Source organism: Nyctereutes procyonoides, unplaced genomic scaffold (genome assembly GCF_905146905.1).
Source record: "Nyctereutes procyonoides isolate TBG_1078 unplaced genomic scaffold, NYPRO_anot_genome, whole genome shotgun sequence".
In the NCBI taxonomy this organism is placed as follows: Eukaryota; Metazoa; Chordata; class Mammalia; order Carnivora; family Canidae; genus Nyctereutes; species Nyctereutes procyonoides.
In genome coordinates this window covers 11,867,004-11,878,700 of record NW_026575141.1, presented here as the reverse complement: position 1 = coordinate 11,878,700, position 11,697 = coordinate 11,867,004, and the positions used below count along the sequence as shown (strand labels likewise).

The 11,697-nt window shown below is 39.4% G+C and overlaps 1 protein-coding gene across 9 annotated transcripts in view; it reads right to left on the bottom strand.

Moving 5' to 3' along the window:
• Window positions 1-573: 573 nt before the first annotated feature.
• The window catches only part of ADAM22 (ADAM metallopeptidase domain 22), a 233,088-nt gene continuing 221,964 nt past the window's right edge, over window positions 574-11,697 (bottom strand). For all 9 annotated transcript variants that reach the window (XM_055307391.1, XM_055307393.1, XM_055307392.1 and 6 more), the window contains one exon: window positions 574-9,399. In XM_055307391.1, coding sequence (XP_055163366.1) covers window positions 9,379-9,399 — 21 coding nt within the window. In that variant the 3' untranslated portion in view covers window positions 574-9,378. The remainder of the gene's footprint in view (window positions 9,400-11,697) is intronic.

The following is an 11,697-nucleotide window of genomic DNA, read 5'->3' as shown; positions in this document are numbered from 1 at the left end:
TTATGATTTATTCTCACTTGGATGCAAACAGAAACAAAAACCCGTGGTAATTAATAGGGTTCACTTGAGTGGGAACTTAGTACCAGCTTTTTAAGGCTTACACATTTTTGATGGCCTCATGATTGGACAGGGAGCAGAAATGATTATTTTCTCTTGAAAACCTGCATCAGTTGAATGGCAAATATGATCTGTCACCAAGTTTGTTGTCGTCAACCACCTAGACCTTTGTTAGCTCTACTTAAAAGTCTTATAAATTATGAACTTAACTGTATAAAAAAAAACTGATAGAAAAAAAACTAAGGTAATAATATGAAAATATTAACTATGGTCATTTTTGGTTTATGAGATTCCAGGTGACTGGAATTTCTTTTATAGATTTCAGTACTTTGCAAGTTTTCTATAATGTGTGCACTTTCCTTTTAAAATCAGAAGATGATAATAATCTTTTAAGTGTGTTCACACTTTAAAAACTACATGGCAGAAGGACCAGACAGGACCACAATGTTGGTGCTGCTACCCCTGGGAATCAGGATAAATTCAGGAACCGAATTTCTTCCTTCCCATGACTCTTCATCTGATAAATATTACTCTTGTAGTGGAAGACTTTTTTTTTTTTCTTTTAATTTTTAAATCATGTGCTTTTAAATAAGATCTGGATTCTCATGCTGGCTGTGCCTCTTCCTGAATATGTGATTTTTGTCATCTCAGATACTCTTAGCTTCCCCACCTTTGAAAAGTAGATTAATACTCCATGGGGGTAGTTCTGAACATGAAAAAGTGTGTTGGTATAAAAATAGTATTTCTGTTTCTTAAATTTTAAAACTGGCCTGGTTTGCTCTTTTCTGCAAGAGAGCATAGCACATGAAACCATGAAATTCACCTGTTTTCTCCCTGCCAGCAGAGTATGTGTCTTACTTCAGGGCATAGTGTGAGAGTTATAATTCAGATGATCAGTTAGTTGTCAACCAATGAAAAAATAAAACATTCCTAAGCACCTTCAGCCTCATTTCACTTGGTTACGTTTTTTTCAAATATTGCTACAATACATTAATTTTATAAATATTTATACAACCTTAGCTTATGCATCCACATCAAATAGTCACACTGGGGCTTGCATATCAGACCGTGATGCAGCCTGCTTTATGTTACATGGTGACTCTAGGTTTCATTTTACATACACAGCTTGGCATGAGCCAGAGCTGTTCAGAAATGGGCCAGAGAGGGAGGGAATTCATCCTCAGAGTTGGTTTTAGTCTCACCAGAGTCCCATAAAGAAGGGATAGTTTGAGGAAATGGTGACCTCCTGGGTCACCCTAATGTGGTAAGGAGGAAGGCCCTTGCTAGCTCATGATTATGGACCATATTTGAAATATCCTACTGGTTAGGTAAGTCCTAAGGTATGCTGCATCAGTCTTGGTTCTGGATTTGCTTTTTGGATAAATGCTGAAGCATCAACAAAACTGTGTCTCTGGAAATACTCAGTTTTAATTATTGATACTTCATAGCAAGGCTCTTTATCTCCTCCATTTCTGCTTTCACAGTTTCTTTCTGAAAGCACAGAGCCTAGTCTTCAGGATGTCCCTGCACTTAGAAATTGTTTCCTTCCTCTTGACAAATTTAACATATCCATCCCCTTTCTTTAATTACAGCCAAAGTCTTCATTACAAGTGAATCTTGGGTTGCATTATTTGTTTTATGTTGGGTTCTGTGTTCCATTCATTATAAACTTTTAGTGCAGCCTTGCCTAATTCTTAAAACTGTTTCTTGGTCTATTCTTCAAACAGCTAGCTGGAGCATGGTCAAGCTGTGAACCCAAGCTGGACTAGTTCAGTTATTTGGAGATTAAGTTCCTCAAAAACTGCCAGCTTAAGCTTTAGCTTTCATTTGGAGATATGTGCTTTTAGTACTGTGTTGCAAGAGTTAAAGTACCTGTATGTAACCCTTTTCAGGCACTCTGTAGGAATGTGGCTACAGGAAGCCAGGCACTTCCTTGAGGACAGCTGGCGTAGATTTGCACCACAGCAGTCATAGATAATTAATCATAGCCTGCACTCTCGTAGAGCCAAAGTGGAGGTGAGACTCCCATTTCAGCATGATGTTCTAGGTGGTACCATCAGCCCATGAGAGGCAACATGAACTAAAACTTGTACTTATCCCAACTAGACTTTGCTTTTTGCTCAGCTGAGTGTTATTCTTTCAGTATTCATCCAGATGATTCTGTGCCTAAAATATTATAAATACAACAAATGCAGCTATATGTAATCACCCCGAAGGTTTTTTTAATCTAATAAACATACAAACCTTGTCAATGACTTCTGTTTTTCTCACGTTAAAACAGTACTTTGACTACCTATAACTATTTCTTTCCTCAGCACACTGAGCTGACAGCAAGGAAACTAAGTGCCAAGGTAGAGACCAGAAGATGAAAGGGCTATGTGAGAGGCAGACAGCTGAGGGGGCTAGTGTTTTAGGCAGTGGACTCCTGAACCTAGGTGGAGTCCATCCAAGGCCCAAGGCCTTAGAGTCTAACCCAGGAGAGCATATAAATAAGCACTGCCACCACTACCAGCACCACCACCAGGGCGCTCAGTCAGGATACAGTGACTGATTCAGTCAGGGCCAGGAACGAAGTGCCTAGAAGACAAGACCACGCCTGCCACCCACCTGGGGAAATTGTTCAACAAAGTGAGTGGGCCATCCTTTACTAAAGGATCTCTGTGCTCCTCATTGTGTTGATGGCAGGCCTTCCAGGGCAGCATGAAGGGAAAACAGAGCCCCTAACAGCACTACCACGAAAGCTTCTTAAAGAGAAACTGATGGAGAGAAAAGCAGGATTAAACGGAGTCGGGCATCAAAATAACATAAAATCTTTTATTGAAAGTCACTTTATTGATGTTACAATGAGAGTAACATAGAAAACTTGTATCTTTTTAGCTTCAGAAGTGAATTACTAATAAAATTGTGCCAGAAATTTGAACAAGTTACAGTGACCTTTAAAAACAGTAAGACTTTGTTTACCTACAATATAAGAACAAGTTAGTAACTTGAACAGCCATCAAACACATCACGGTTGCTCAGGAAAGCAGTTGCCACATATATATCAGTTGGTGACTGCCAAAACCCAGTTATTTGTAAAATAGCTTAAGAACCTGAAGTGCAGAGGAGCAGAGAATATATTAAAATGAAGCCAATCTTAGGTATATACACAGGATTCCTTGGTTACCAAAAGTGAAATCATGCTGCTATGAACACTTCCCTATGAAGTGGCTTCCGCCGTTGATGGACATCACCCCTTATAGATGATGATTGTGGGAAACACTAGCACAGACCTACCTTGGCTAACATAGACTGCTATGTTTAGGTGAATGCTGTTTCTAAAAGAAGTTGTCTTTTTGGGATGCTAGATTGGAGAGGCACGTCTCTTCCAGCAGATTAAAAAAAGGACATACATGCTTAATTATCCTGAATAAACCTTTTGTTAAGCACTTTTGAAGTTAGTGTTTTAAAAAAAAAGTTTTTACAAAACAAAGGTGTTGGGTCTTTTTTGCCCATTAAAAACACTGGCTATAGAATCACAGTTGGATATTGTGCTGGATTTGAAAAGAAAAGTGGGGTTTCTAATCAGGCAGTGATACACATGTGTAATTTAGCAAGAACTCTTGTATTATTACTGGATAAATTGTTAATTCATATCAGCACTTTCCGTAGTATGTTATCTAGTATAACTTAGCACCGCTTGTGTTTAAAGATTGGGGGCTATTCGTATTATTTTAGAACTTGGAACAGTAAAACACAAAAATCCACCTCTGAAACTTTTTAACTTGAGAGGAAAATGTCCCTTCCTTCATAAATTCTTTGAAAACTTTATTGATGATTTTGTAAGTGCGTTATCTTAAGATCGCTAGTCTCATTGTATGCCTTTTTGCAAAAAAAACCAAAAATACCCTACATTTTCTCTGGTTTTGATTTCAAGGATATCTAAAAACACAAAATAAGGATGCCCTGGAGCAAAAACCTTGCCAGCCTCTAAGCACCTTTCAGTATGATACAGGTTTTATGAACAATGCAGCAGGGACACAGCAGGCAAGAATGACTGGCCCATTTGGGACTGGCCCAAGAAGTATTTACAAAGCCAACCACTCAGTAAAACTGCAGAGCAGATAGGTCTATTGTTGGCCCTCTAGGAGCCCCTCTGCCTCCACCAGACTCCCAGTGACCACCTTCTGCATACCTGGCTTCTGAGTTCATGTGGGTCTCCATTCCACTCCTATGCCAGGGCTGAATGCCCTCTGATCTCCCAAGGGCGGCCTTCTATCTCCTCTCCATCCTGAAACAGACCTGAGGACCAATCTCTCAGTGATTACTAAAGTTGTATAATTCACGCCCTGTTGCCAAAGGGAGAAGACTGCAGGTGCCTCTCTCCCCGCTACTGGGTACCCCTATGGTTCTCCCCAGTGCCAATTTAGCCAAAAAAGGGGGGTACTTCCCTCCATGCCAGTGAAAGTTCCTAGTCAGGAGAAAAGGGCTGACAAGCCACTGAAGGGGAGCAATTTGGGAACCCTACCCTTCCAGGAGGGTCTGGAAGTATCTCTCAAGCTCATAGGGAGGATGCTTACTGTTCGTCAGGGCCTTGATATAAAAATCAAAAATACCAGGCGGGTTTTTGTTTTTGAATGTTTTGTTTTTCTACTTACAAACTGAACCAGATGGTGCTCCATTTTGGGGACTCTGAATAAAAAGCCATGAATAAAATGTGAACAGAAATATTATGCCCTGATTTCTAAAGTCTGGCTGCAACTCTGCTCCACATCTGCAGGTGTGGTGGGAAAGCTCCCCTCAGAATTAAAAGCACCTGCCCATAGAGCATATGCTATGAGCATGCATGGTTCCAGCAGGTATGTGCACACACACAGGCACATCCCTACCCCCCAGATGATGGGCTGCTGCCCCTTAACTGATCACAAGAGTGGTCTGGGCTCCTCACAATCTAACACACAAGGGAAGCTGCTGATGAAAGTCCTTAGTGCCTCCTTCCCAGAGGGAAAGCTGCTGCATCCAAAATCAGAGTAGTTTTATCCATTCAGAAAATAACTGAGGAGAAAAGCAAAAATCCCGAGGCTCAAATTAAGCCCTATTCCATAGAGATGTCTGCTTCTTATCTATCTAAGCTAGTAGGATGAGAAATTCACCTTGATTCCATTGAACAAAACAAAACCTTGGGTGACATTTTCAGAGAAAAACCTAAGAAGTGAAAGGAAAAGTACCATCAGGACTCTGAAATGTAGACGTTATGCCGCCAATGGGAGACCATTTCTTGGAAAACTGATGGCAACTTACCCACTTGCAGGACGATATTTATAATACACTGCCCACGGGGGCGCCCTTGACAATGGTGTCCTAGTCAGGCTGTAGCCACACCCGGCTGGCCTCTCTTCATTCATGTAGCACCACATCTGTTCCCCCTTCCCATGTTCTCTGCCAGTCACTTGGCATCCTCCCAATGAACTACCCTTCCTTTATGTTTAAGGAGAATAAAGTAAAATAGTCTTCTCTTTAGGTAAGGATTTATTATCATGTTGAATAACACAAGGAAATACTTAAAACACTAAATATATAAGTTAAAATAGAACTACGTGACAACAGGAAATGAAGAATGGATGAAATAAGCTTTTGAAATACGTAAAGAAGTGAATAAAAATACCGTATTTCCTTTGACCCACAGGTAACTATAAAAAGAACAAAATCTTAAAAAAGCAGAAGGTTAAGTAGCCACAAGAGATCTGGAACAATGGACAGGATTAAATTATGCAAGTCTACAAGGGAATCAACAGATGAAAAAAAAAAAAGAAATGTAAGGCTGTTATGAAATTCAAATATAAATAGTCCTTTTCTGGAAGTGCACAAAAGATCTAATTTTATCAGCAACTTCTTTTAGAAACCCTATCAGTCTTATGTTCAGAAATCTATACCAGACTGACCGTATTTTTAAAGACAATTTTAAAAGCCTTTTGAAAGCAAGGGGAAAAAGAGAGAAACTGTAGTATTACTTAATAAAGCACTTATCTCAAACTAAAAAGTATGTTTGGCATTTTAAACCTACATTTACTTTATCGAATTTTTTTAAGGACTAACACTGGGTTTCTCTAAAATATAGAGCAACTACACTACACTGAACACTCTGACTATGCTGCACTGTTTGAGTTTATTCCTTTCCACAGATTTCATGTCACCCGGGGATCATTTTCTGGCTGGCAGACTCCAGAGGAAGATGCCACTTCCTGACTAAAGAAAGGGTTGGCTGGACACAGACCAGTCTGACCAGTCTGTACCTTCAGGGGCTCCCTCTTACCACCCCCCTTGTTGGCATTCTTAATAAAGAGATTTAAATGTTTCCTTAAATCTGAGTTTGCTCTACTGCAATGTCTATGGATAATGGAACATCTCAGGCAGCGGGGATTGTCAATCTGAAGCTTTACGCATAGAACTTTAGAAAAAGAAGAAAAAAAGGCATACAATGGAACAGAAAGGCCAAATAACTGCTCCTAGAGAGGAGAATAGTCCTATATTGTCTAGGGGCTATCAAGATTAGTTGCATGACACAAACTGCTATGGTGACTTCAAAGTTTCTCTCCAATATAGATATTAAAAAAATAATAATGCTGTGCTTGTGTTTCGTGCCATAGGTCCATCTTCCCTGGCTCAGTGGAAGAAAAGTCATAAGCATTTAGATTTAATACATCTAAATACCAACCATGACTACTCACATTTCTCAAAACTATCCATTGAGATTATGAACTTGTCAAAGAATTCTGCAAATGGCTGTAAGAACGTTCAAACATTCTTAGATACCCAGAAGAGAACATTAAAGCTACTATAAAATCATAGTCTCTCTGCAAATAAAACATATGCTTTTCATTTGGTTTCGTATGAAGGTTATTATCAAGGAGAATGACTATAAACACTCATGTCATCCAAAAGACATGTAACAATGATTTTCACGTGGGATAATAATTTTATGTAAAAATAACTGAGAAAGTGAGGAAAGAGGGGTAAAGGGTATCTGTGGCGAGTAGCTCACCATTTGTGAATTCTTTCAAATGAGGGTTTGTGTAACCATAACTACGAGGCATATTTACACAAAGTACCTTACATTCAAATCTATAAACTCTTTTATAGTCAAAATAAACCTTGTAACATTAGCATTTTTATACACTCAATACCAGAAAACATTCAGTGCACATTAAAGTGATCTTGGTCAAAAGCCACTTTGTTTGCTACATTTTTAAATCTGTCTACTCTCCTGACCTTCACTTGAGCTGTGTGGCATGGTTACCCAACACTCACCCAAATCTTAATCTGATGGATCATTTTATTTTAGAATCGACTATCACATCACTTCCTATCATGAGAAAATGATGTTTACACTTTATAGCTTTGAATGATGAAATTGCTTTTCAAACATTTTAAAAGACTTTCAGAAGAGAGGGCCATTACAGACGACGTAAATACATAGAGTATAAAACACTGCCTCTAACATGGTCCTTCACTGTGGGCATCTAACATGACTACACATGGAGATGAAATGGATTTTGACCATAAACACTACTGGGAGAGATCAAATTTAGAGGATATTTTTGAAATCTTATCTGCAGATTCCATTCCTCTCAAGAAAAAGGAGAGAAAATGAGGAAAATCAAAGCATCCGATTAAGCCCATCAATTTCTGAGTTTGCGAGAGTAGCCTCCCCAGTTTCTTTTAGAATGACAGAGCTGCATCAGAACAGCCATCAAACTTTGGTTTTTAAGAAGGAACTTTAACATAAATTTCTCACTTTTCTCTGTATTAAAAAAAAAAAAAGAATTCAAAACAACAGATTCTCCTCCCTGCCAGCTGTTTGTGTAACGTTTCACAGCTGCCGCACACCTGTGGCTTTAGGTTTCTTCAAACCCTCTGTGGCCTGGTGAGGCTTCCCAGCCCAGCTGGTAGAACCCTCCACTATCTTGCTTCCACATCAGGGTAGAATGACCTGTTGGACTCACATCCTCCTGATGATAAGTATCCTTAATGAACAGTGTAAAAGTTGGTTTTATTAAAACAAGTCATTCATTTTACAGGTAAGGGTGGCTAAAAAGTATTGTCAAAGAACAACAACAAAAAAAGAACAAAAAGGCCACAAAGGGTTAGAGTCTTAGCAAGTTGGAAGCTACCAATGTATCAGCGGCCCATGGACTCGTGTGTCTTTGGTGCACTTGCTTCATTTCAGGATGTGCTGCTGAGGGGCTCCCAGGCCTCCAGGGTGAAACTAGCAGTGCTCTGGTACTGAAAGCTGACAGCTGCTGGGGCAGGCACCTTAGCCCCCAGAAGGGAGAAAGGGTAGCCTGGAGTTCCCAGGGAGCAGCCATCAGCATCTGAATGCCTGGAGGCAAGAGAGCAGTTGCAGGGATCAACTCCTGCTCCAGCGAGCTGTGGAGGCCCCAAGTTTGGCTGGGCATTTTGTTCCCTGGTTCAATTAATTACTCAATAAAACTCCCTCCAGACTGTGCACAGCTTAAAGGGGTATCACATGTTTTGGATGAATACCAATTATGGAGAGACACATTTATAGCATTGACCACTATATTTACAATGTCATCTGCTTATAATCTTTAAAGACCATTTGATGGATGGTGATGATGTGACTGTGACTATTTTTAGGCATTTGGCAAAATACACTTGTGTGTAACAGCTGCTTTTTTTTATTTTAAAAATGTTTACATATGTACAATTGTCCTTGTATGCTGATATAAATATGAAAAGTAAAAAAAACAAAACAAAAATAAAGATACATGTTTAGAGTTAACACAAGGGATATTGGCCTCTCAAAGCTTTAAAGTCCTGCAGAAAAATCCTGTATGCCTTAGCCCTGCATGCTAGTTTCTATTATGGGATGTTGTTTCCTTAAATGTGGAAATTGCAATAAACAGAAGCTTCATGCACTAGCATTACTGTCTACATGAGGATGTGCTTCAGAATGTCAGTTCTGAATCCACCATTACCCCTTAGGAAACTTGCTACATTTGGGTCATGTGAGTTAATTTTAGTGATATTTCTACATGTATCTGTCATGCGGATTATCCATTAACATACCAGTACCTTTATTGTTCCATGTTTTAGTGTAACATTTCAGTAGTTCTTTTCATGGTTTGGATAAATCCTAAACCAATGACAAAAAGAAAATGGTATCCAGATGTGAGACTCGGCTTCCTCTCTCCTCTGTGTTATCTCAGAGGGTCTTTGTATTGTCTGAAGAGCAGATAGATTTGTAGTGATTCCGTGAGGCTGGGTTTCTATAAAAGTTGAAGTAAACAGTTTTGATGTATCACATGTAAACAGTTGATCTTAAATGGATGTCTCCCATAGCTGCACAAAGAAAAGCAAAATTGCACATTGTGAAAGCAAGGAACAGTCACATTCTGAGCTATGAAGATGAAAAAGAGTTGATGATTCCATCCATTCTTATGTGGTTGTGGAAGCACACACTCTCTTGTCAAGTCGAATGAATGGATAAATAAGTGCTCTAATTTTTAGCTTTCTCTTTCCTCCAAATCTGTGTCTCAACCTTTTTAGCAACTGCCACCTTTTAATACAAAATCCCTCACACTAATTTAATGCTACTAAAAAATTTGAATAAATTAAATATTATGTCTCCAATGAAATAATTTAATATACTATTTTAACCAGGATTCTGCTACAGCCCACTAAGAGCAGTGGTTCTCAACCCAGCTGCACATTTCAAAGATCTGGGGAGGCTTTAAAAATCCTACTACCTAGATAGCACACTAGATCAACTACATCAAAATCTCTGTGGGTGGGACTCAGGCGTCAGCATAGTTTAAAAGCCCTTCAAACAACTCCCATGTAGAGCGAACCCTGAGGAGTACCAACCTTGCGGAAGTGTGATTCCATCAATTCCACCATCACCCACTTAGAAATCTCTGCTGTGTGCCTACAACCAGGCCATCCACTCTCCAAATCCAACACTACCTCCTAGAAGATTGTCCTCTCTCAGGACATGAGAGTAGAATGATGCATCTGTGGCAGGATGTCAATTGTTTAATTCTCTCACCGTTTCCTTCTCCTTGCTTCTGTCACCAGTCCTGCACACATTGGTACTATTCATATTTGCTTTCTACAATGTTCACTAATTGCTTTAATGCACTATAAACAACTCTGGCATGATCAAATATGAATACAACTCAGTTCACCAGAGGATGGCCAATTAAAAAAAAAAAAAGGAAAAAGATCAAGCCGACAATGTATTGTTTCCAGGCAATATGATGTGGGTACACGTTTACAAACATGAACAAAGAAAGTCTAAGACCAGTGTGACTTAAGCTGCATCCAAATTCCATTCAAATTCCATTTTTACTAAAAATCTGGGGCAGGTCATTGTATACCTTTTGAGTTTCTGGGAAAGAAAAAGCAGAAAGAGCTAAGTGTCTTGTGGATGTTTCTACATAGGTTCCATTAATAGGTTCCTTGGAACCTTCATGGAAATCTTGTTCTGAATACCCATGTCAGCTACTCCACAAGGACTGTGGTAAAGCTGACTCTGTTCTCACCCTTTGGAGACTAAATCTCTCAATTGTAAGGATGTTTGTCTGTGAATGACATGTGTTGGTGGAGACTAGTGAAGATGAATTGGCTAAACAGGGGGTCCACAGGGTATCTGAGGGAAAGAAGATCCAGATCAATGCTCAGTTGATGGTACAGAGTGTGGCCATTTCTAGATAGCTGTAATGGAGGAGTGCTCATAACAAGATCTGCTTGTTTGATTCTCCACGTCCCACAAAGACAGCCAGAGACAGGGGCTGCCTATTCTGCAGGATTCCACTGTATGTTCATGCGGATGTTCCATGGTGGATGGAACCATCTGATCTTTCACAGAACTGTCCCAGGAAAGAGGCCATGGGCCAGCCACTTCTTCTGGGGAGCTGACATTTTCATGGGCTTTATGTGGGATTATTAATAACCTACAGCCTGGCATGACAACAGCTGATAGAATGTCCCCAACTAGATGGAATGCCATTAGCCTTGGATTTCATTATGATACACTCAAATCATGAACAACTGGATGCCTATTAACAATTATGTTTTTTAAGACCAGAAAGCTGAATGCTGGGAATTTGAATTTTCTTTTTCCCTGCCATCTTTCACCATTACCCATAATCACATGGGAAGGTAATTTTTCATGTAATTGACAAAAACACCACTAACTGGTTTCAAGGTGTTTCTGATTACAGTAATATAATCTGTTTTAATAAGTTGTGTTCTCTTGTTGACTATGAGTTGATTGAGGTAAAATTTGAATGATCTGTTACCTTGAACCCCATTATATAAGTTCAGGATCAAATAAGCTCTGAAATATCTTCCAAACCAAAAATCCCAGAAACCCAAGACCCACTAGCAGATAAATCTGCACAGGCTTTTAAAGCTTTATTTTATTGCAAAGTATTTCCGAGAAGAACAACTTTACACTGTAAGTGACCACAACAGAGTTTAGATATCAAAAAAAGTAATTATTCTTTGGTTGTATCTTTCACTTACACCTCTGAGGGCTGGCCTGCTGCTCTTAACTGGACTATATCGCAAATTTCACATAATGGATGTGTTCTGGGAACACTGTGAGGCTGAGTAGATTCATAAAGTAAAAGAAGA